The sequence below is a fragment of the Pteropus alecto genome, unplaced genomic scaffold (genome assembly GCF_000325575.1).
Source record: "Pteropus alecto unplaced genomic scaffold, ASM32557v1 scaffold461, whole genome shotgun sequence".
Taxonomy (NCBI): Eukaryota; Metazoa; Chordata; class Mammalia; order Chiroptera; family Pteropodidae; genus Pteropus; species Pteropus alecto.
This window is the reverse complement of record NW_006431079.1, coordinates 2,900,650-2,926,646: the sequence shown is the minus strand read 5'-3', so window position 1 is coordinate 2,926,646 and position 25,997 is coordinate 2,900,650. Positions and strand designations below refer to the sequence as shown.

At 42.5% G+C, this 25,997-nt stretch overlaps 1 protein-coding gene and 1 pseudogene across 3 annotated transcripts in view; one reads left to right on the top strand and one right to left on the bottom strand.

Moving 5' to 3' along the window:
* Positions 1–2,408: 2,408 nt before the first annotated feature.
* On the bottom strand, positions 2,409–2,527 carry LOC112469571 (annotated as a pseudogene).
* A 4,515-nt stretch (positions 2,528–7,042) lies between these two features.
* GALNT18 (polypeptide N-acetylgalactosaminyltransferase 18) overlaps positions 7,043–25,997 on the top strand; it is a 321,263-nt gene continuing 302,308 nt past the window's right edge. Inside the window, exon 1 of one of the 3 annotated variants that reach the window (XM_025038552.1) lies at positions 7,043–7,725. In XM_025038552.1, the coding sequence (XP_024894320.1) occupies positions 7,491–7,725 (235 nt within the window). In that variant the 5' untranslated portion in view covers positions 7,043–7,490. The remainder of the gene's footprint in view (positions 7,726–25,997) is intronic. The other 2 variants (XM_025038555.1, XM_006905641.3) reach the window with 2 other exon arrangements.

The following is a 25,997-nucleotide window of genomic DNA, read 5'->3' as shown; positions in this document are numbered from 1 at the left end:
GGCATTTTCCTAAGGGTAGCCCCCAGGGAGTTCCCCATCCCAGGTCCTCTTCTTCCTGCCTTCCCGAAGCCCACACATGAGTTTCCAGGGAAGCACCTTTCATGGGTATGAGGAAATCTGTGACCAGACTTCTGCTACAGTTAGGGGCTCAATAAATGTGACTTCCCTTTCATCCACTTCACCAACTGGATTGTCTCTTTCAGAATGGGACTTTAGTAGCTGTTTTCCTTGCTCAAGGAACAATATCCAATTAGGGTTTGAAAGTGCTTCTGTTTGCACCAGTCCTCTTTGTAGATGCAAATACTTGAAGAGGTCTCTCACTTTTGCATCTTAATCAGTCAGTAATTCTTTCACTGAAGATAGATATTCCTTAACAGATACTCAGGAGGGTTGTGGTATTTGTAGAGTGCTGGTCTTGGAGTTAGAAGCCATCTACTACTTTTACTCATTAATGTCTGACCTTTGATATAGTTTCCCCATCTAAAAATGGGTATTATAATATTAATTTCCTTATGGGCTTGCTATGAAGATCAAGACATGTGTGAACAACAGTACTAGTATAGCTTACCTGCCCTAGAGATATAGGTGGTCTAACAAGACACATCACTGTTCTGTGTAGTTCTACTTGGTTTTACTTATATTACTTGTATAGAAAACTGATACTTATCCCTTTAATAAAACATTAAAAATATACATTTAGTCCCTGGGCTACAGAATGGTTAGGTTCTTGAATATATGCAATAATTATGAATTGGCAATGAAATAGCATGCTTTATTACTTAAATAAAAATATTAAATACTATTAAAACTAACATTTGTTGAATGCTTACCCTAGATTGCTTACTCTTTGAAAATTATTTCATTTTCTAACAACTCTATGAAGTAGATATTACATTTTATATATGAGCATATTGAGAGACAAGAACTATAACTTGTCCACTTTTACAGAACTAGTAAATGGCAGATCCAGAATTCAAACCCAAGTCTGGATACATGTGTATAACCATTATGTTCTACTGTTTTCCTAATCAACATATATCCTACTGAGCATCCTTTTAAAGAACAGAAAGTCACAATATTTATAAAATCTTTTTCTACATCTCCACTAGGAGACAACGCTCTAAAAATGTTATTTATGGAAAATATACAAAACTAAGAAATGACTCTGAGTGAGTAAAAGAGGCAGTGGTTGATAACATTCCTGCCCTCACTGTACTATGAAAATGGTTATATAGTTTGATGATTCCATTTATTTTTTTCAATAGGAAACACATACAACTATCATAGTACCTCAAGAATTGTGTGTATGTGTGCATGCATGTGGGCTGTCTGTGTGTATATGTGTGTGTACTTGCTGCATTTGGCAAAAATCTTACTCCTAAGGTATTGCCCTCTTCTCTGTGGCCATAAATTATAAAGGTTGGCCATTTTCCTAATGACAGAGAATGGTCATTATTAATGAAAAGGTTGAAATGCATCTGGTGTGATGTGCTCAAAGAGTACCAATGCGTGAGGCTCGGCTGGCCATTTGTTTGCTGGGTATAATAGTTATCCCTAGCTTACAGATGAGGAAATTGGCTTAGAGTAGTTACAAGACTAGCTGAGGTCACAAAGCAAGACAGAAATGTGAAGCAGATTTCAGCTCAATCAAAGGAATCATTTTTTTAAAATTAAAAAGTAATAATTCAAACTTCAGAAGTATTACATTAAGAAATATTTATTGTAAAAATTCAGATATTACAGATGAACATGTTAAGAAGTTCAGAAGTTGTCTGGTACCCTTAATTATGGTTCTTTTCCCAAAGAAAGTTTATGGTGAACAATTTCACGCGTATTGCTTCTCAGACTTTTTTGTATATATGACTAACCTGGGGATTTTATTAAAGCGTAAATTTGATTCAGTAGATATGGGATGGGCCTGATATTCTGTGTTTCTAATAAGCACTTGACTGATACAGATGCTATTGGTCCATGGACCATACTTTGAATACAAGATCATAGAGTATGTGCATTTTTAATTTCATCATCAATGCCAAATTGCATTCCAAAGTGATTGTACCACTTACACTTTTATCAGCAGGATATGTGAATACTCATTTCTCTTACAGTCTCTCTAATACTCGAAAATGATCACATTAAATTTGTCAATCTGATAAGGTGAGATATGGTATATACATTTTAAAGATGTATTTCCTGATTGTTAACAACTTTAGCCATCCTTTCATATATTTATTGGATGTTTATGCTTTCTCTTTAGCTAATTGCTTCCTCATATTCTCGGCCTATTTTTCCATTTGGATATCTTTGCCTCTTCATTTTATTGGTTTATATGATTTTTTTCCCTTGGTTGACCTCACAGATTGCAAGGACCTTGTCATGTTACAATTCCTTATTTTTTTTATTTTTTACACCTACAGCACCTGGTCTTCCTAGGTGGTCTCCTATCCAAGTACTAACCAGGCCCGACCCTGCTTAGCTTCCAAGATCAGACGAGATCGGGCTTGTTCAGGGTAGCATGGCTGTAGACCTGGTTTATATGATTTTTAAAATATATTCTGGATATCAATCCTTGGTCTGTTAAATATCTTCCAAATGTTTTTCTCCTGATCTAAAGAACAAATTCTCATTCAGCAGAGCTATCTAGTGATTGAATGGAAGCAGAACTGTTCAAAAGTTACATAACACCTTGTTGGGGAGAGACTTGGTGCTTCTAACTGCTGGTACCTTTCTCTTTCATGTTAATATAATACATCGAATTAGTGTTTATTATTCAGTATTACAGTTTTTTTATTTGTTTGCCTTCTGCACTTCTTGAAGACAGGGGCTCAGTTCTCCGAGTCATACTTAGCACTGGGTCTAGCACAGAGCAGGGTATCAGAAATATTTTGTGGACAGATGGTTAAGTGGGTCTAGTTGCAGGATTCCTGTCAGGATCTGCCTTCCAGTTCATCTAAGAGTTGCTTCGAGCCCTTCAATAAGATGAAAGAAGAGGAACCCAGAGTCTGTTTCTAAGATCCTTTGCTTCCAGTTAGAGGAAAATTTTTGGGGGGTGGCTGTGTCTTCTCTCCTTTCATTTATCTTTCAGATACTTTGGTGCTCAGAGATAGTAATAATAACAAGAACTAATATATAGTGCCTTTAATGTGCTTTATGTACATGATTTCATCTAATTCTCACAACATCTTTTACACAGTAGATATTATTATTATCTCCATTTTATAGATGAAAAAAATTGAGGCACAGAGAGGTTAAGTAATTTGCTCAAGATCACACAGCTAGTAAATGGCAGATCTGGGATATAAACCCAGCTGTCTGGCTCTCTTGTCTGTGCTCCAGAGACAGCATATTAAAAACACTAGGCCTGACACAATGTGGGTACTAAACAAACATTCCTTTTTTTCCTTTTCTTCTCCCAGAAATGTGCCTTTTTCGTCAATGACATCTCAGTCCTGTGGCTTGGTAGAATCCAGTTCCTTTATCTCCTTTATCTCTAAACCTTACATCCGTCCCTGCTGGAAGCCCCAACGATCATTTTTTTCCTAGAGACTTGACAACCTCACTTCCCACACAGCCAGGCCAGAGATTGGGGCTGTGCACCTAAAGGGCTCATTTTTCCCCGCGTAGCCCCCAAATCCTGATTGGCACCTCTGGGCTCAAGGCTTTGCATGGTGCTGCCATCTGGTAGGTATAGATGACCCACTAACATTACTTTCAGATGAGTGGACCCTTGCCATTGGCCAAGGTAGGCCCGCTGTTCCTTTTTAATCTCCAGGTCAGGGTATCCCACTTAAAATGTATTCAACTAGTAGTTAGTTAAACTCCATTAATGACTGGCTTTTCCAATCCCAGTATCAGAGATACTCTGAATGAAGGCTTAGTATTGGTGGGATGACAGTGTGGCTGTCCTTGTGGATAAGAAGTCCTACTCAGCTCCCCTTTGAATCACATGAAGAGGGCAGCTGCCTGCCCAATATAAAAGATGGGTGAAAGCCAAAGTTTGTACTGGGAAGATCCTATCAAAGATCTCCATCCCTTTTTGTAGATTCTTTAAGGTACTCACTTTCCTCTTGCAGCAGGAGTAGAAGGAGACCCCAGGCTCAAATACTAGGCATGAGTTTAAGAAATACATTGTACTAGATTCTCTGCTGGGTCTGCTCCCACCCATTATCTGATTAACTTCACAGTGATCTTCTTAGGCAGAATTTATTTAAAATAAAGGTGAAGAAACACTTAGGAATTAGATAAATGACCTAACTTGAGAATCAGAAACACCCTTTCAGTTCAAGGATAATTTTTTAGCAACTTTTCAGGCTCGTAGAAGAGACCCATATTGAGACTATGAGACTCAGGTTATATCCACATGTCTGGAGTAAACTGGCCAGGGCCCAGGGCAACTGGTCATTAGACAAAACCTCAGGGGCTCAATAATTACTTCTTGGATTGAATGTAATTGAGCTGAGGGCCAAAGATATAAATCTCTGCTCAGGTATTATTTACAGGAGTGATATATGAAGGCTAACTCTTTTCTGGCCCGTGACTATAAAACCTTTGTGGGTAAAGTCGTTGTACTCCCTTCCTATGAACTTGTTTATAACCAAGGGATTAGGAGTCTTAAGTGGAAATCTGAGGGTACTCAGGCCAACGGTCCCTGAAACCAGCTTTGCATTTTGAACATCCTATCAACCTATGGAGATCGCTGTACTACTGTTGGTGAAGACAGACATTTTGAATAGAAAACCAATGTTCTGGAGCCCACTTAGTCAAGCTGAGTAACTTGCTGCCTATAGGTTAGTTCCTATTAGCATACATAAGGGAGAGAGTACTGATATTGGTTGGTGGAGAAACCAAGCATTGCCAAATAGCAGGAGGAAGTTCATGGAATTGAGTTCTGGCCTGGAAGGGGAGGGGCCATATCCTGGGAGAAAACTCACTTGATCCTGAGCACCCACTATTTGTCCTGTATTAACTAAAGCCCTTTCCAGTACATTCTCTCATTTGATCTTCACGACCAGTCCTTCAGCAAGTCTTGTTTACATTTGACACATGGGGAAATTGAGCCCCGGTAACGTTTTGAAACTTGTCCAAGCTCACTTAACTAATGAGTGGTGGATCTGGGATTAGAGTCCTGGAGTCTGGCTGGACCTCCAGTGAATATTCTTTGAACTGGTGAACTTGACCCTGTGACCTTGCAGAGAGGGGAGCCAGTTTTGCTTTCTTCTTTTGTTGCATTCATCCCCTCCACAGTTACAAATTATCTTAGAGAATCAGCTGGACAAAAATTTAAGGTCGGCAATCCACTTTGTTTTCTTCTTGAACTTTATTTTTAAATGTGGGGCTTTTCTTTCCCCATTAAGAATGTGAAAAATGAGTACTGCTCTTCTCCATCTAGCCCTATGGTGGTTTGGGAAAATCCTGTGAAGAGCTGAACTTCCAGGGTTCCTTCTGGGAGAGGGTGCAAAACAGAAGGAAGACTTAGATCTCTGTCATTAGCTGTACTCAGGGCTGTTGCTTATAAATCCATTTAGCCAGAGGAAAATCCAGCCCCTTCTTTTGTGAGCTGATCAGACTTCCAAAGGAGAGGAAAGGGAGAGGCAGATTTTACTCCCTTGTGGATAGAGATTTCTATATCTTGATTTTTTTTTTTTTTAAGAAATAGTGTGATTTTATTCAGAAATAGTATTCCCTTCCAGCTATGGGTAAAGAGAAATATTCTAGGATCTCTAGTTGGTGTCTATTTCACAGCATTTTTTAGAGAGTTTTATAAGCAAAGCGCTGGTTGAAGTGCCTCTGGCTGATAGCCATAAAGTACTCCTTTTGGGGTTTTGTGCGCTCTCTCTTTTGTTAGGCCTTTTCTTTGAATCCAGAAGACACTGCTTGAGGGAGCCACCTTCAGTACTACTACCAAGGCTGATTGGGGTGCTGGTGCTCAAGGTGAGCATATAGCAGGCTGCTTCCCTGACTCTTCAGGCCTGGGAAATGCACCCCACAGATGGAGAAGAAAATAGAAATCTCTGTTTTAAAGTCTTTGTTTAAAGGAATTCTACTTAGATGCTGAGAAGTGAGTTCAGCAGAAGGGAACAATATGAATATTTATTTGCTCTAATAAACAAAATAATTCCAACCATTGGAGTCCAGCTTTACCCCTTTGCTGTCAGCCACAGTTCCTCCTCCCTAACATCACAAAAAGCATTCATAGGGACTGTACAGTTCACAGAGAGTTTAATGCCCCCCACTCCCAGCTCCAACTTCCCCAGGGGTATTTCTTTGCAGGTTACCTTATGCATTGAGATGAGCCTGGTGCCCCATGGATGACAACCAGGGTTACAGGACCACGGCTTTGTCCTGGGAATGAACAGACTAAAACAACAACAAAACCAACAACAACAACAACAACAACAACAACAACACAGTGTTATGTGTTGGGAAGAACTACTTTCCTTTAGATACAATGATTATTTGAGAAGACAAAGTGAGTGAATGAGGTATTTTTAAAATGTCTACAAATTATTTATTCTCCATGAATTTCCCTCCCCTTAAATATGTGTTAGCTTTAGTAATTAACTGGTTTCTAGTGAATAGGATATGGCAGATCTGCTATGTGACTTTAATGTCTGGTTTGGAAAATGTGATACAGCTTCCATCTGACTTTATCTCACTAGGGAAGCTCACTCTCGAGGAACTATCCACCAAACTGTGAAGAATGAAGAAGCTCAAGCCACAGTCAGTTCTAGTATAGATTTTTGAGTTGTGATGGCCTCAGCTAATATCCCAGAAGCCAGTTTCAGCTGTCAAATATGCACATGAACAAGCCTTTAGATAATTCTAGGTCCCAGCTCCACATCACCCCAGCTGATGTCTAGTGGGAAAGAAATGAGCTGGCCTCACTGAGCAGGCACCCGCCAGCAGGTGGGGCCCGGGGGCCGGACTCCGCCCCTCGCGCGCTCCGTGTTGGTCCGCGGCCGCCCAGCACCGGCCCCTCTCCTGAGCCGGAGCGCGATTGGTGGCGGCGCTTGTCGCTCGGAGGGGGCCGGGCCGCTGTTCTCCGTGGATCTCCCTGCCGCCGCTGCCGCCGCCGCGGTCCTTCTAGCAGCGCCGGCGGGTCGGACAGCCAAGACAACCAGTGCCTGGCGATGGGAAGCAGAGCGGCCACACACTCAGGCTGTGGCAAAGTTTCCCTGACGCGCCTATCGGAGTGCCCGGCTGTCGGCCTCCTGTGAGTGCTCCAAGAAGGGCTAGGAGATTTTTTAATTTGGAAAAAAATCCACCTCATTTCCTTTGTCAAGCTCTCTCTCCCAGCGGCCAGCGGCGGGAGCTCCAAACTTGGGCACCGGCGCTCCATAGCTAGCAGACCCGGCTTTGGAGATCCTCGGGACTCAGGTGCTCCGGCGCCCAGCGGTCCGGGGCGGGCTAGGGGGTGTGAGCGCGGAGCAGTCCGGGGCGCGCGGCTAGGAGGAGCCCCCGGGAGCTCTATATGGAGGAGGGCGCTCAGAATGGTGTGCACCAGGAAGACCAAAACTTTGGTGTCCACTTGCGTGATCCTGAGCGGCATGACTAACATCATATGTCTGCTCTACGTGGGCTGGGTCACCAACTACATCGCCAGCGTGTATGTGCGGGGGCAGGAGCCGGCGCCCGACAAGAAGCTGGAAGAAGACAAAGGAGACACCCTGAAGATTATTGAACGGCTGGACCACCTGGAAAATGTCATTAAGCAGCATATTCAAGGTACGGGCGTGTTGGGAAACTTGGGCTGCCTACGAGGTCCGGGAGTGCCCAGCGCAGCGCGGGGTGCGCAGGGGTTGGTGCGTATCTGTGGAGCGACTGCGGGGCTCTGAGGCCGCAGACGCTTTGGGGGGCTGCGTGTACGCTCTTGCCTGAGTGCGGGACCCTCATGCCTGCGGCCGTGCGCGTTTCTCCAGGACACACGTGTGTGTGCGGAGCTACATGCGCGGATGTGTGCAGCTTGCTGGCGGTGTGGGGGCGCGCTGCGCACGTGTTCAAATGTACGTATGACTCCGGGCTGGTTGTTCGAGGGCTCTCGAGATCGCACACAGGTCCGGCTCAGAAGTGCGTGTACGTGTGAATGTGTGTCCGTGTACTAGGGAGCGCGCGCGGGCAATCGAGCTCATTTGATCACTCTTAAGGGCCCAGGGTAAGATCCCCGCGTGGCTCCGGCCATTGGCATTTAGAACCCACAAGCTGCGGGACGAGCCGGAGCTAGGAAGATAGCATAGCTCCAGCCCCCAAATCCGCTGTGCACGGTCTGTGGGGAAAATGCAGGGCGTTCCGTGGCTGGTGGAGCCTGCTTGAACCTTAGCGGTCCCTACTTCCACCACAGCCCACGGCTCTAAGACCCTCTCCAGGAGCAGGTGCAGATACAGGGAAGAAGCGTTGGAGCCTGGAGCTCTGTCTACTGCGGTGGCGCCTCCGCCCAGGACCTGGAGAACCCGCCCTGGGCCGCGCCTTCCTCGCGGGGCGCTTGCGAAGGGGTGAAGGCCGTTCCCTCCGGTAGCTTCACTTCCAGGTCCAGGGAGCGGCTGGAGCGGAGCAGACAGACCCGACCGGGTGGGTCTGGACTCCAAAGCTGTGTCAGGAGGTTGTGCTCCAGGCTAGGGCTGGGGCCAAGGGGAGGGTGAGGGACGGGGCGCTCCATTGAGGCAGTCCGAGTCCAATGAGCTGTCAGAGGCAAGGGATGGAGAGCTTCAGGAGCCGAGGGCACTGGTGCCCTGTGTGCATACACATGTCTCCGTCTCTCACGTTCACACTTCTCTTTTATTCACCTCCCACTCCCCGCTGCTTTCTACCAGGCATATCAGGCATGTGAGCTTCTTAAGGGCAGAGCCAGCTGAGCCTAGTTCACCTGTAAACCTACGGGACCTGCCAGGCTTTGGTTCCAGCACTCTGCAGACCTTGGCAAATATAGGGTTGAGTGGAAGGCTTTCACCCTACCAGGAGCACTCTCTTTTTGTTTACATGTGGATGTCTGGATCCAACTCTTACACCTGCTGCCCCTGACAGGGTGGGGACAGCTGCTCTGTCCACATTTGGTGTTTCCCCATTGGTCCAAAATAGTTTCTTCCCAGGGAGGTTCAGGTGAGCGTAGGAGAGGTATACCTATCTATTGTGCTTCCTGACTGATGACTTCAAAGTAAGTTCATGGCTCTGGCACTCCCCCCCAGAAAAGGAGATAATTGACAGCTTCTCCTTCATGCGTTTGCCTCTCGACCTGGCACTGGGCTTGACAGGCCAATTTATTTCTCTGGTGGTGCCTGTTGCTGCTCTTTCTTACTTGTCCTCTTCTTCTTTTTTTTTTTTTTTTATCCTATGGGTCCAGATTGAAAATTGATCAATAGAAGTACAGTGTTTGCCTCAGGGTGATTCAGAATGTTCTCAGGGAGACACAAGGCCATACCTTACTTTCACATTTCTAGTTTGTCCACAGATTTTGAGAGATTTTCATTCACAGATTCTCTCTGCATGTATATGTGTTCCTGGAAAATGATTCTCCTGTGCTTCCCAGTCTGGTCAGGGAAGAGGTGAGCAGGGTACTACTTTGGGAAACAGTGAGGAGACACTATTAACTCATGAGGTCATCACAGAGTGGGGCCCCTATCATGTTGAATGTGGACCATGTCACACAGTTTATAAGGCTCTACATGAAAATGATTGCAATGTTGAAATTGAAAGGAGCCTTTGTGATTTTTTTTCCCGGGAAACTATAATTATGCATCGTTTGGAACTTTCAATTATATACCTGAAAAAAATGAGAAGGATGGGAAAAGAAGAGGGAGCAGGATCCTTAACACATGCGTTGGTACAGTTCTCTTGTAAGAGTGCACTGATTATATTATGACTCCAGTGGATATTCAGAAATGACCAGACTCACAGGACAGAAAGGCCAACGTCACAACTCATAGCGGGGCGGGGAAAGGTTGATGACTTGGAGAAGACTGGGCATGAGGCAGATGGAGGACAGTGGTTACTTGGTTGGTTGTGCCACAATGGTGTAATGATGACAAGTGACAGCTACTCCTGGTGGTGCTGGAGCCATCCCTGAGCTGGGATTTAGAGAATTTAAAGGGAAATTTAGGGATTTACCTTATTTAGATCAGGGGCCTACAAAGTTTGGGCCTGGCCAAGTGGGACACTTTGAAGGCAGAGGGTAGGAAAACAAGATCAGACTCTTGAGTTTGATGATAATGTGTATTCCACTATCAAGTTCCCTCTAGCCACTAGAACCTTTTGAACAATCCAATTTACTCTACTGAGCTGAAGGTGAATAAGGGATGATAATAATAATAGCTAAAAATTATACAGCACCTCTTACATGCCAGGCACTATTCTAAGTGCTTTACATATATTGACTTATTTAATCCTCACATCCCTATAAGGTAGGTGATATTTGCTCCATTTTATAGATGAGGTTATAATATGTCACACCACTGATATATGGTAGTACAGGAATTTAAATCCAGCTAATGTGGCTTCAGAATCTGTGCTCTTAACCATATACTGTAGTCTCTCCTAAGAGGACCAGTGGGTCACAGGGGGAACAGTGCTTCTTTGGAGTCACTTGATGGGGGGCGTGAGGGACCTCAGAGGGTGGCCCAAGGGTGATGGTGTCATAGCTTTCCCACATGGAGACTCCACCATAGATAAACTTAGAAAGCTGTGGATTTTGTTTTGTTTCATGTTGACAGGCAGAAGTTACATTCACTTAAAAAGTGTTTGTCAAAAAGCCAGGACAGTTTCTGGCATTCTACAGAAAGTAGGTGTTGGATGGATATGTGGATGAATGAATGAGTACACAGTGAGGACACCAGTGAACTGGTTAGTCATTAATAAAAGCATTTCCATTCTCAAATGAGTATGTTTTGCTTTGGAACCTTGCTCAGGCTTCTCTTTGCTTTGGAAGAAAAGTTGTTCCAGAAGTTGCAAATGTCACAAAATGTTCTGCAGGATGTTCCATAGGATTTGCAATTAGAAGAGGCTTTGGAGCATCACCCTTGAGGTCTGTTCTAGTCATGACTGAACAGTTTATTTTCCTCTTGGGAGTTGCAGTGATATTTCATTTTAATTTGTTTTCTGATTGAATGATTTAATTAGATAGTGTTTGGGAATCTCTTGGGAATGTAAATTGCAGTTTTGAGAATTTTTTTTTTTTTTTTTTAAACCAAGATAGATGGTAAACGAGAGGGTGGATAACTCCAGATTTTAAAAATAGCATCCTGATGGGTCGGAAACACAAAATAAGTGTTAGAACAGGTTCAGTCTTAGGAAGAGAAAGATCGGATTGCTTGAGGTGATGAGGTGGATTAAGTAGAGGCCTAAGTATTAGAGAACTTAGGAAATGGAAATGTTGATTTACTTCTTATTTTAGAAGTCCAAGAGAAACAAAAGCAGCATTCTCCTTTTGTCAATTAGTATCTTTTTTGAGTCTCTAATAGAATATGCCAATATTAAAGGAAACATTTTAAAAATATATCAAATTGTCTCTAATTTATTCTACTCTAACAACTATTTTACATTTCAGCATTCCCTTCTAGCTTTGTCCATCTGTTTCCATATCTAAAAATGAAGGTGTAGTCATGGTTTACATGTAATTTTTTATTCGGCTTTTTTCAATTTGCTTTTCGTTAGAAACAAATTAATTGAAAAATTGGTGAAAGAGGAGAATAAAACAAGATATTACACACGTGCCTTAAATATTTTATTTTAATATTGTTCAGAATGTACATTCATTTACCAGCCTTTTGATGTAAGGCCAAAGCTTTGTCTTTGGGTTGAGACTGCCAGTTGATTTTCTGATCATCTTCCCTGCATACACTACTCCCGTAAGGTGCTGTTTATGAAGTCTGATTTCTCATTTTGTTTTCTTTAAAATTCATTGAGAACTTAAAGATGCTTATGAAGCAATCTCACTGTCGTAGTGTAAATTTTTATGACTTTTATCTGGTCTTTTGCAATCATTTTGCTCACATGTAATTTGACTACCATTTAAGTGATTGGCTTTATAAAGTCTTTCCAAAGCATTTAAATCAATTTTCTCAGAAATAACAATTTTCATCTTTTTAGTAGTGATATTCTATTGATTTGTATAATGTGTAATTAAATTATGCTATTATAGGGACAAGTACCAAAAGCATAAACACATTTGAGAACGAACCCACTGGACTGGTGGTAAGCATGCAACTCAATTGCTAGCAGGAGGTTTGAGTGGGCGGTAGAGAGAGAAGCCGACACAGGGGGTCGAAGGCCTCTTGGGGTTTGTTTCACAGGGAGAATGGAAAGCATGGCTAATCTGGAGAGGTGAATCAGTGGAGGGTTTTAAAAGAGAACTTTTATTTTATTTTTAATGACTGCCTACTATTCCATCATTGATATACCATTATTGATTTAAGCACATTTCTGTTTTTGAACATTTGCTTTTCTATTAATGCAGAAATAAGCATCTTTGCCTCACCGTTTTCTTCATTTGAATTACTTTTAAGACTTTATTTCCAGAAGTGGGATTACTACTGACTCAAAGAATATAAATATTATTATGAAAGATTATTTCTCAAAAGGAAAGAAAGCCTTTCTACACAGCCGCGAGCAATGTATTATTATACTGGTTTTTTAGAGCCTGGCCAGCATTGGGTGTTATCTTTCAACTTTTTGGGGGCAGATATTATCACTGTCAAACGTTCTATTCTTTTGATTTCGACTCCTTTGATTACTGTAGAACTTAATATCCTCCCCTGCCCCCATGTTTGATTTCACCTTGCATTGGTGTCCTTTTGCCCGTTTTCCTCTTTGGGCTATCAGTGTTTGTGATTCGTGTATTATATATTTATTTATTTTTTACATATGTCATAAATAAAGCCCGTATTCTATATTATATAGGTAATTTTTGCTTTACATAGATGCTTTAGTGCAGTAGTTCTCAACCTTTGTTTCCAGGAGCCTCAAGCTTCTAGCAGGTTTGATCTGGGGCCTGAGAAGTGAAAGGGGTGAGTGAGGTCTCTTGGACCCCTCCTGCACCCACCCTCTCCTTCACTGCAACCAGTAGAGCTCCTCTTTCGTCTGTCTTACATTTGGTGAACTGTAAAATATTTCATTTTAAGGCTCTGCTTTTAAAACAAATGTTGAAAATGACTGGGGAGAAAAGTAAAGATCGGACTGTTACATTTTTGTGAGGGATGATAGTAGCATAGAGAATTCAAGAGAGTAAACAAATCTAAAAGGAAATTGAATTCCTAGGTGGTAGTCTTATAACATCTCTTTACCCTTTTGAATACCATGATTAATTATGTATTAAAATTGTATGACTAATTTCCAAATCCATTATCTTATTTCATTGAGTCCGGATCATTCCAACAATTAGAGAAAGGGATTAGTAACTGCTTTTTGTTTCCTAAAAGTTTATTAGGCATATTATGTGCATATTAATGTATATCGGGTCAGTAACAGCTGATTTCTCGTGGTGATTACAAACCATATGTGGTCCTTAAAACTCAGAAAATGTCCTACGCCTAGAGGTTGGGAGATAGTCTTGCTTCCTATAGCCTTTAGATGTCACCTGGAATTGGCTAGTATCCTCCTCATCTGATCTCTGACTTGGCAGGGTTGTGAAGAAGAGGATATGATGTTTGATGAATGCTTGCAGTTTATTTGAGGAAAGGGCATCATTTAAACAGTAAAGCTATTTGTCCTTCTGAATGAACTGTGGCATGTGAAATTATATTAGTAACAGTGATTGATATTTTGGGAGAGTTTAGCAGGATGTAGAAGTTGAGCCAATTACCTTTATTAATAGCTCAGGACCACATCTTTATGGACTAGAAAAACCTTGCCAAAGAATACAACTTTTTCCCATGGCCAAAGAATTTTCATTTTTATCCAGAAGTGTGTTGGCAGTAAAATAAATGAGTTCCACATTCTTTCCCACTCACTTGACATAAATTGTTATTTGCCCTTGATAAGTAGGTTGATATAGAATCTCAAGGAGAATTCAGAATGAAATGTCGGAGAGCCACAGTCTGGTTTTCTGGTTTGTGAGGGCCTCGAAGGTCAGCTTCAGTTGCTTGGGTTAGGCTGGTCTGTGTCTTTCCAAAGGTAATAAATAATGGACTTCAGAGCCACATACAAGGTTACTGGAGCATCTTCATTACCATCCTCTGAGATTTCTGACTTCACTTAACTTGAAAAGCCAAATGGGCTATTTCCTTGATCTGAGGCTTGAGGGTCTCTTTAGGATTGTTGCTCTTTTTCATTGCTTGGGTTTTATCCAAGAGTGTGGGACAGACAGGCTACCCTGTGGAGAAGCATATAGGAGGGCAGTCCAACTGTAGCTGATGTTGCACAGAAGTTCATTTGGGGAAATACTAAGCTGAATGTGAGTGATAAAGGTAGCCAGAAGTAAGCAAGGGTGGGATTTCTTTTTTTTTTTTTTTATGGTGACATTAGTTAACGAAATCCAGTAAGTTTCAGCTGTACACTTTAATAATAAGGCACATATATATTTACACTGTGTGTTCACCTCCCATAGTTAGATTTCTTTCTGTCACCACATATTTGATTCCCTTTACCCCATCTACCTCCCCGTTCCTCCCTCATCCCCTACCCTCTGGTAATCACTAGTCTACAGTCCACGTCCATGAGTCTCTTTTTGTTTGTCTGTTCATTTGTTGCTTTTAGGTTTATATCTCGCATATAAGTGATATCATGTGATTTTCAACATTTTCCATCTGGCTTATTTCGCTTAGCATGATTAGCTTGAGGTCCATCCCTGTTGTCGCAAATGGTCCATCCATGTTGTCGCAAATGGCAGGACACTTTGATTGTGTCCATGTCCTGGCCACTGTGAATAATGCTGCTATGAACATCGGTGTGCAAATAAATTTCTGGATATGGGTTTTCAGGTCTTTGGGGTAAATACCCAGTAGAGGGATTGCTCGATCATATGGTAGATCAATTCTTAGTTTTTTGAGGAACCTCCATACTGTTTTCCACAGTGGCTGTACCAATTAGCTGTCTCACCAGCAGTGCATGAGGGTTCCTTTTTCTCAGCATCCTCTCTAGCTTTTGTTACTACTTGTCCTGTTGATTATAGCTATTCTAACAGGTGTGAGATGGTATCTCATTGTGGTTTTGATTTGCATTTCCATAATAGCTAGCGATTATGAGCATCTTTTCATATATTTTTTGGCCATTTTGTTTGTACTCTAGGGAGAAATGCCTATTCAAGTCCTCTGCCCATATTTTGATTGGATCTTTTCGTTGTTGTTGTTGTTATTGTGTCGTCTGAGTTCTTTGTATATTTTGGATGTTAGGCCCTTATCAGAGGCATTGCTTGTAAATATATTTTCCTGTTCGGATGGTTGTCTCTTTACTTTGTTGATGGTTTCTTTAGCTGAGCAAAAGCTTATTAAGTAGTTTGATGTAGTCCCATTCATTTATTTTAGCTTTTACTTCCGTGCTTTTGAGGTTAAATTCATAAAATCCTCTTTAAGTCCAAGGTCCTTGAGTTTAGTTCCTATGTTTTCTTCTACTCATTTTATTGTTTCAGGTCTTATATTCAGGTCCTTAATCCATTTTGAGTTAATTTTGATGTATGGTGATAGACAACAGTCTAGTTTCATTTTTTTGCATGTGGTTTTCCAGTTTTCCCAGCACCATTTATTGGAGAGGCTTTCCTTTCTCCACTGTATGTTTTTGGCTTTTTTGTCGATAATTATTTGTCCATACAAATATGAGTTTACTTCTGGACTCTCGATTCTAGGGTGGGATTTTTGAGGAAAGAGGATTATGCATGAAGCTGGAGAGGTGGAAGTTCATAAACGTTGGATGGGCACTGTGGTGGGGAGCAAGGGGCAGTATGGGTTAGGTCTGCTGGTTGATGACCCAGATTCAATGAATGGAGAGTTGCGCTTTTTATGCTGGCCTTGACTGTCTGGGGCTGAGAGTTCTACTTTGAATTTGTCAGAGATTTTATTATTTCATAGCACCTATAATAATCATCTTAGTCATCCAGTCTCACTTTGCTTTTAGGGTCACAGTCAGCTCCATTCCCCGATGCAGTGCTTGAGCGCAGGAGTTCTTGGTGTTTTCTCCTTCTTACACACACGCCTTCACATGCAGGGCGCATGCCTTGGAGCAGGGCCAGGATGATGCATGTCCCAACATATTGCATTCATTTTCACTCCATTTCTTTTTCTCCCTCTCCAGAAAGCATATTAGTGTGCAAGAGAATTTTATAACCTTGAAATCCCTTCAATTTATTAAACTTAATCATTCATAAGCTTTGGTACTTAAATTATAGTTAATAACAAATTACTGAACAACTATTCTAACATAGAGTGTGTAGTGGCAGTGAATGGGAACAAGTATTGTTCTGGAATCTTCTGTGTGGATCTCTTACTCTTTATGGACCCAGTTGAGTGCAGCCAACTGGAACTTTAAGCAAGAAGATACCTGATTACATGAACACTATGCTTTGGTAGTTTTTCTGGCTATACAATTATGGATAAAAATATGTTGGTAAAACTGATCATCCTAGTGGCTATGCAGTTCTGAAATGTAGTTCTCTTTCACTGTCTGACATTCTATTTCAGTTTTGGGAGGTTTTTGAGAGATAAAACTGCCCTTAATGATGCTAGCTGAAAGCCCTAAGTATCCAGCCCCAATGAGACAGTGACAGCTTTCCTGTATGATGCCACTGCTAAAATGGTATTAGAGCCAGCGAACATACTTCTCTGGGTTGTGTTTTGTTACCACTCTCCTTTAAGAGCTCCAAAAGGTACAGTGTTTGGGAAGATCTGGGGAAGTGGCATCTGCAACCATCTCCTTGGGACAGATGAAAATAATGAAAAATGGTGCCTGAAAAAGAGGCTCGAGGCCAAGTCTTTGACATCAATAGGTTCATTCCACCAATGTCCAGAGTTTACATCTCAGAGTGAAGTACCCTGTTTAAAATTGTTGGGTGTTACAAGGTCTGGTGCCTTGTTTGGCTTCACCAGTCTGACTTGTCCATCCTTCTTTGTCCTCTGGGAACTTAGAGCGAAAGACCATTGAGATCCAAGAGGAGAAGGAAGGTAATTCAGGGACCTGGGTGGGACAGGATTTGAAACTTGAGCTAATATGTGTCATGTTAGTGGTATCTGGGGATCTAGGAGAATAGTACCAAAATTGCTTGAGCCAATGAATATGAGAGTAAGGAAGCTAGGGAGAGATTTGAAGCTACAGTGGTGACAAATGAGAATCCTAAGCAAATGCTTTATTTAAGAGCAACAGGCGTTTAAGGAATTGAAGATTGATTGTATCGGGGGAATGGAGGAAGAACTAGTGTGAGTCAGGGACAGGGCTAGATATTGTCCATGCATGATTGCTTTTTATCTTCACACCATGGTGAGGGAAGTTTTAGAGGTGAGAACATGAAGAGGTAGAGACTTACATTGCCCAAGGCCATAAAGCTGATCCATGGAAAATGTCTCCAACATCTATGCTCTTTCCAGAATAGAAAAAAACATGACACTCTCAGAGAGGACCAGAAGATCATCTCATCAAAGATTGTGTTCCAGTCTAAGCTCAGAGGCCTCAGGTCAGGTGAGGGACCAATAGGAGATGTAGCTGGGCAGGTGGCTTGGTCTGTTCATGTGTAAGCAAGGAGCCTCGAGGTCGGGTGCCAGAGGGAGAGGTCCTTGCTCTGGAAGGCAGAGCAAGTGCCACCATGAAGGCTGTGGAGAGCCTTTTTTTCTTGAATCATTGTGGCTCCACTTAGTTATTATGGGGCTCCTAGGAACTTGTCCTTGTAGGAATAATGGAGTGTGCCAGCTGTTAGCTAAAGCTCATTCAGATTACGCAAGTGACTTTTGAGCACCTACAATGTGCCAGGCACTGTGCTGAGTGTATTCCTGTGCATTGGCATAGTCATGTGTCTTCTAGGGTGACCAACTCAACTCAAATGGGATGTTCGGCCAGGACTTTCAGTATTTTAAAAGTCCGGGGTCCAAGAAAGCTCCTCAGCCCTGGACAGACTGGGATAGTTGGTCATCCTCGTCTTTTCAGTGAGTTCTGTTTAGTGGTAACCTCTAGAATCAGGGCAGAGTCATCCTGCTGATTGCACCACATCTGTGTCTTCTGCTCTCTGCTCTTGAATGTTGATTTTGTCCAAGAGTTGTAAAGAGGACAGTGAGTGTCCCAGCATCCTCTGTCCTACCCCTCCTTTCTCCCCAGCCCTCACAAGCTGCCTCTTCTACCCTTTGTTATTCGTTCTGCCTTGGCACTCTATTTTTTAGCTGTCTGAGCCTCTCAAGATTTGGAAAGGAAAAAACAATTGCTGTAAATTAAAGCTCTAATAAAGTGGTTTGGGCACAAAACATCAGCAGCTGTTTATTTGCCCCAAACAGTAGGAGTGTGTATTAATAACCTTGTGAGTTATATGCTGGGAAGTTAAAAGTAAGCAAAAATCTTACTCAAGACCCACAAATGTGACTTTATTCCTTTATTGAACTAATCTCTCTTTCTGTGTGTGCTGCTAACATTTTCAGCAATATCACAGTAGATCCTTTTTGATCTTGTATTACAGCTTTATTTATCTGTGCCTTGGTTAAGGTCCCAGAGCAGAGAGGTTTTCTGGTTTCTCTTTATTGCAGTCATGATGCTTGGTGCTTATGTGGTTCCTGCCTCAAAGGATCTTGGCAAATGGGACAGGCTTTGTCTAATTAATCATCATAATATTTCCCTGATGAGAGAGAAGGAGCCATGGAGGGGTGGGAGGGTATGCAAGAGGCTTTAGACCTGCCTCTCAGTTCACAGGCTTGGAGAGAGTCTTTTAACGTTTTTGTTTCTTCCGCTTCTAAATCTCAGTTTAATAATAAACTGATTTTCTGATTTACTTTGTTTTCTAAAAGAGTATATAGAGGAAAATATAACATGCGGGAATTATGATATAGACCCTCCAAGTCTATAATTGAGCAAGGCTTTAAAAAAAATTAGAATCTGGGGAGTTATCTCTGTCAAGTTCCTTAGTAAGGGGCTAAGGACTCTCTTGTTTTTCTGTTGCAGTGATGCTGCTCAACAGGAAACAGGCTCATCTATTTCTCCTAGCGGAAAGTTTTCAGATGAGACTGGAAGAAGGATTCATGAGAGTATCAAGGCTCTAAGATGAGTTACAGAGTGACTGGTTTGTTAGTCTCCTTCTGCGGATAAGCAGGACGCCTGTGCCAGGAGCTGAGCAGGACTGAGTGCTCTAGAAGGCCGAGAGAGTCTGTAGACGTGGCCCTTTGCAGCCGGCAGTGTCGCCTTTTTCAGGAGGGGATTTAGTGTGAACGAGATGATGTCCTCCACTCATTCAGATCACAGCTTCATTGGGGGATTCTCCAGGCTTGGGACAGGGTCAGGTCAGGAACCATAGAGGGGACTGCTGGACACAAAGGAAAGAGCGGACATGCCCACATCTGCCAGGAACTTTCTATTTTATTGAGGAAACAGATTACTCAGGATGAGGTGTATCAAACAATGGGCCCTTAGCTCTTTGGGCAGATGTAAGACATACACCCCAAGGCTCGAATTGTTTAATGGGACCTTGGGGCTCCATGAGATATTTGGGAGAAACTGAAGACCTGCTTCCCAGTTCCTGTTCTCCTCTATTTTGCCTGGGAGTTTGATAGTGGCCTGGGGTGTGCTCCTGCCTAGTTCGTCACGTGCTCAGATTCTTTCCTTCCTTCCTCTCACCAGCATTTGTTGAACACCTAGGAAGTGCTGGTAATATATCAGTAGAACAAACATAAAAATATGAAGGGGTTGCAGGGGGAGTCAATGAGGTAGTCAGGGGCTCGACTAGAAGCAAAGACTTGAAGACAGGTGTGAACCCTGTCTAGGGGAAGAGAGTTCCAGGTGGAGGGACCGGCCAGTGCAAAGCCCCGAGGGCAGGAATGTGCCTGGTGTGTTTGAGGAGCGGTAGTGTGGCTAGTGTGGCTAGAGCACAGTGATTGTGAGAAAGGGCTGGGGAGGAGGAGGGGCCAGCTGGGGAGCAGGTTGTGCAGGCCTTGGAGGCCACTGGGTGAAAAATGCTCTGGGAGGAATGAGGAGTCACTGGAAGGGGTGAGCAGAGGAGCCCAGCTTTTAAAGGCATCAATCCAGGCTGTTCTGTGGCTGCTTCCTGAGTACCTCTCTTGGTCTTGACACTGTGCCAGGTGTGGCGGGAGATGACAAAATATATAGAACAATGGTCCTTTTCTTTAAAAAGCTCATAATCAGGCTGGGAAGAACACAAGAAACAGTTGAGGATCGTTTGCAAGCTAACGTAATGAGGGTTAAAACCGAATTCTAGAGGAGTGTGTTGTCAGAAGAGACTTCAGGGAGGACTTGGGATTTATGACACATCTTTGAAGAATGAGGAGGATTTAAAGGAGTGGAGTAGGGAAGATTAGTGGAGGGAAAGTGCGGATATCAAGTAAAACCAACAGTTACCTTGAAGAAGGAATTCTGAGTCTCTCATTTAGTGTGCAGGCAGACAGTGATTGGAGTCAGCATTGCCATTTACATGTTGGGTTTCCTTGAGCAAGTCTCTTCACTTTCTCGTGTCTCAGTTTCCCTAACTATAGAAATGAAGACAATCGCTCCTTAAACACTGTAGGACAGTTGTGCTGATTAAATGAGGTGACGCACAGGAAAGCACCCTCACCCTGCCTATTATGTGGTAGGCATGTCGGGGGGGCACATCCTTTTTAAAAATCTTCCTTCTTTCCCTCTTTCCTTCATTCCCACTATCTTTGCTTCTTGGAGCTTGCATAGAAAACATGGTCAGGAATATATTTTCTGGTGGTTAACACCTAGAATACCAGATTTGAAGCCCATTTCAGCGTAGTTAGACATGATGTGTGTGTATTAGGACTTCCCCCCATAAAATCCAGCCAGAGATGGTCATAGATTAGAGAGGAGCCCATACTAATGCTTTTCAGCTGAGACGTGTTTCTCAGTATGCTCTGACTACTCCTAAACCTACCAGCCTGGGGACCGGCCCCTGTTTGTAGAGAAATATTTGTTCTGTAAGACGCACTTGGCATTCCAGTGGGCATTAGACGATGTTAGGAATGTGCTGTTCGTCGAAACCTTGGATGTTGAGAGATTATGCAAGGTGTGTAGTTACCTGGCCTGAGAGTCTCATTTCCCCAAATCCCCGGTGGAGGGAGAGTCTCCTTGAGGAGACACTTGTGTTTTCCTCCATCTCGACCTCTCAACAGAATTGGAGCTGCATCAGTCTGTCTTCCTGCCAAGGTGAATTTGATTTAACTCAAAGCAATGTGACTTATAATTTCAGTTGCAGGCAGGAAGGTGTGATTTAAGACAATTGTCAGGAAGATTCAATTTAATCTTTTCTTTCTTCCCCCTCTACAAAATGTGCATTTTGTCACATGATATAATTTTAATATATATTCTTTACAACTCAGAGATAGGTGTAGTTTCACATTGGGAAGGTAAACTCCACATTTTTTCAGTACTTATCTATTTAAAGTCCTTTTGAAAAAGATTCCTTCTAGTGACAGCAGAGATCTGAAGTATGGGTTTTGCTTTTTCACTAGAGAACATCGTAGTAAATCATTATGAAACTTCTGAGCAATTACCTGTTTCTTGATTAGCAGCAGTTATTTTAGTCATTTATTACTAGGTTGATAATTGCCGTAACAAAATAATAAAGATAATTATTTTATTTACCTAAAACTGAACAATTGTAAATTTTGAATGTTTTCAACAACAGCCAGTTGTTTTTAGCAAAATAGGCATAAGTATTTGTGACTTTGTAATTACTTTAGAAGTACAGAAAGTATGCACAGATTTTTGTAAATCAAAAATTAAATATTCTGTTTCATCTTGGTCCATATTAGAAATTTACAGCTCAATGCAGTCCTTCCCTCTTTCCTCATATATTAGCAAAGAAGAGTGAGCTTTCTCAAGCCATATCTCAGTTGTGAAGGCTCTAGTCTGAAGGATCTTAGAATCAGAGCGTGCCAGAGCCAGAAATAAATCAGCATCCTTGCTCTCAAACTGCTTGCTGAGGGATCCAAAGCCCAGCACATCTTGGTGACTTTTCCTGAGGGCCCTCGCCTGGGCTCCAGAGACTCTGGGATGGAGATCTAGGGGTCTTGAATCAAGTCTAGAAAACTTCCCTCACATCCACTTACTTCTCTCAACCCCAGAAGGAACTTCTGTGTGGGAAGATAAATCCGTAGTTGTTATATTCTCAGATGAAGGCAGATGCTTAAGGGACAAGTTGGGTAGATTTTCAGATGGGCAGATGTCTTTAGATGGGGTCCCAGGGAACGAAGCAAGAGGGGCTCTCAATCCCCTTTCCTTGGGTACCTGCACTCTACTGGCTGCGGTCACCTTCAGGATTGAGGATGTGGCATTACTGAGCAAGACTGACTTCAGATCCAAGTGGTGCATGGGAGCTCCCAGCTTTCAAATCCCAGAGATGAAGGAGGAGCAGAGATTTTACATTAAGGAGAAGAAAAGAGAGAAAATTGTTATTTACCAGGAACCAAGTAGATGTTTGGCATTATTTAATCCACTTCATAGTTTTTAATCCTTAAAATAAGTTTGTGAGATCATTAGCCCCATTTTACAGATGATAAAGTTGTACTATACTGTAATTATTCATCTGCTTTTCCCAGTTACACTGTGGGTTCCTTGGGGGTGGAGACAGGGTCCTATTTTTTTTTATTTTCACACAGTGGCAGGCATGTAATTGGGGCTAAGTAGGAATTTGTTGAGTGACTGAATGAATAAATAAGCAGGCCTGCCTAAAACCATGTAGTAAGAGGATTCATATCCGGGTCTCTGGCTTCAAAGCTGTCTGGGAGACCAGGGAACTGAAGAGCTGGTTCTTAGTTCTCTCCAAGCTTAGGGGTGGCTTGCGGAAGAGGGTCCTCCTTCTGGGTCAAGAACAGGAAAATAAATGCATGATCCTGGGGTCTCTTTCATGGCACCTCATAGCTTACACTGTTGTTTCAAGGTTTAATCACAGGGAAGCTGCAGTTCAGAATGTGTGTGTGTGTGTGTGTGTGTGTGTAAGTGTGTAAATGTGCTTTCCTGCACTGAGTTCTCCCAGGAATCAGCTGGTGAGAGAAGCCTGAAGCGTTCAGGAGACCCTCGATGTCTTTATTTTAATAAAGCTGTCACTCGTGGTCACTTTCAAATGAAAGCAAGCTTGTGGGTACAGAATAGGGAAAAAAATCTGCACCAAAAGCAGAGAATAATGCCAGAAAAGATTCATCTGAACAGAGAGGCTGTGCTTCAAAAGGAGGGACAGAGTAGAGGTCATTTAAATGGTACTTGGAGAGTCAATAGGAAGGAAAAAGCATAGTTTAATTTCCAAGAAAGAGTAAAGAATTCCTCAGGGTCCCTGCAGCTAAGGGAGAGATATCCTTTGGCTTCCCAGTGATTGTGGCAATGACTTGGCTTCCTGTCCATGCTGGGGCCTGTGAGACCCTCAGAATGGATCCTACCATCTCAAGGTGTCTTTAGGGTGGCAGTGGTGAGTTGAGACTTGCTCTTTCATACTCAGGAGAGAGGCAGGAACTGTCTACAGGAGGGAGGCAGGACTCTCAGAGAGGGCAGCTCTGCAGTCAGGAGAGGGTTTCCTTCCTGCCCTATCAAAATTTCTTGGGCACCACAGGCAGGAGACGGGCATAGGAAGAAGTTTCTTTTTTGACTCTGCCCATTGGGATAGAGAAGCCTCTCAGCAGGAGCGGCAGATTATTACAGTTTTTCTTTGCCTATTATTCTCTTATATTTTCAATTTGAAAAGAGTCATTTAAACAATAGGTTGGAAGAGGACATAGTAGACATAGGGGAAAAACTGAAAGCGTCATTTAAAAATGACTATTCTATTCTTTTTTTACTTCAGCAGACAGATGGCTGCCTCACCTTTTGCCCATGGCCAGGAGCAATAGCCCAATGGGTCAGTGAGGAGAGTAGCGATTTTATTTTTCTTTTCATTTCAAACAGATTGTGTAGCCCTTGGGGTGTGGGGGACTGGTGGAATGAAACTCTGGGCTGGGAAACTAATTATGCCTCCCTGCATGGCTGAGCTAGTTAATACCAAACTGTCATTGAGGATGATTCTTCCCTGGGGCAGAAAAGCTTCCCAAATTCCTTATCCCTTTCTCTTTGCTTGGAGAGAGGAGGCTTTTTGGTTTTTGCCAGTTTGAGAAAACAGGCAAAAATCCAGGAAGTTTCTCGAAGCTCTGAAATGGTGCTTGGGGTTTTGGTTACAGACATGGCTTTCTAATACACAGCAGCCCTGCCTCCTCCAGCTCCATGAGGTACTGAGTTTTGGAGTCAGAAAAACTTGGCTCAAATTCTGGTGCTGCCGTTCGCTGGTGTGATGTTGCCATAGGCTGCCCAGAGTATCTAGGACTAGAAACAGATTGCTTGTCCACCCTACTCTTCTCCCCCAACCCCCACCAGCAGTGTGGGCTCAACAGTGTGTCACCAGAATAGTAAGCCTGCCTCACTTTACTGATCCGGGTGCATGGCATGGTCAGCATGGTGTCACCAATGGAGACCACGCATGACAATGGATAATCAGATATTCACTATGCTTTAAAATCGATTTTTTAACTTATTACACCAATACACATCTTTGAAAAATGATTACATAAATATGAGTAACATATTTATTCAATCTATAGATAATAAAGTTGTCAAGCTTTGCAGTAACTCTGATCCAGTACTTTTCTTTCCGCCTTTCCTCCAATTTGAGGATCTGTGGCACAGTCCATGCAGTCTCTAGCTAGTCAGGCATCTCGAATAGCAGTGGGTCTAATAAAATCTATTTTGAGAGAAGAAGAGTTTTAAATATTGGTGGAAGCATTTAAAAATATAGCCCTGTGACAACATGGAGATCATGAATATTCAGCTTGTGCACAATCTCAAGCAATTAGGCAGATGTATATTTCCAGGGAGTGTGTGCTACCCTGATGGCTGAGGGTATTGGGGCTGTCATTTCAAAACCAGATTTCTCTGGTGACTTTGGAGTCTGATTTTAGGGAAATTTGGGGATGAAGTCTCAAGAGACAATGCTATTTCCTTCCCCCATCGCTGCTGGGCTGCATCCCTCTTGCCTATATCCATATACCTAGACTTTAGCAGAGAACTTCTCAAGTCACTGGAGAGAGAAAACTCTAGATTCTGAGTGCTGAGATGGCAATTGATTGAGAGTCGAAGCAAAGCAGCCTGCTTCCAGCCTTAGAGGATGGCTATTATGTAGCAAAGCTTAGTCTTGGCTGTTGGATGTTTTTTGTTTACAGCCCACTTCTCTTCATGTTGAATTCCCATTAGAATTAATTGATTGTCTTTGGAGAAGTACCAAACACAAATTGAGATGGTTGATGGGAAGACACAGCTTAGAACTGACCCTTTTCAAAGGAGACTGTGTTAGCCAAGAATTTCTTCTAATTTTTTCAGGAGAACCATTGTTTTGATATCTGTATATCCCCAGCTTTTCTGGGACAACTCAATTTTAAATACTCTGATCCCCCCAGAAATCATCTAAACGAATCGTAAATTCTAGTATTTCCAAAGTTTACTGCTCACGTTGACTCCCTTACCTGGAAGCAGTGCAAACTCCTTGCCTCTTATTTTTAATTTAGAACATACGATCACAATGAACTAAGCAGAGCACTGGTAAACAGAGCCAGCTCTTCTCTAAATGATTCTTTTTTCAGTGCAAGTCACATGGGGTTAGGAGAGGCATTTCAGTAATAGCAGTGGAAGGAATTATGTGGATCCTCTCCCCAGTAAAACAAACATAACTGGTGAAAATTATTGAAAAAACTCAACCCTTTAAAGTCTCTGAAAGTTGTTCTACAGGCATACATGAAATGGAGAAACACTTATTCAAGAAAATCTAAATCTCAGTAAAAGTAGAAACAGTCTGGCTTTTGAGCCATGAACTGCTCCTTTCCTCAGACCTCAGCTCAAAGACAGAAGCTCTTCTATGGTCAGATATA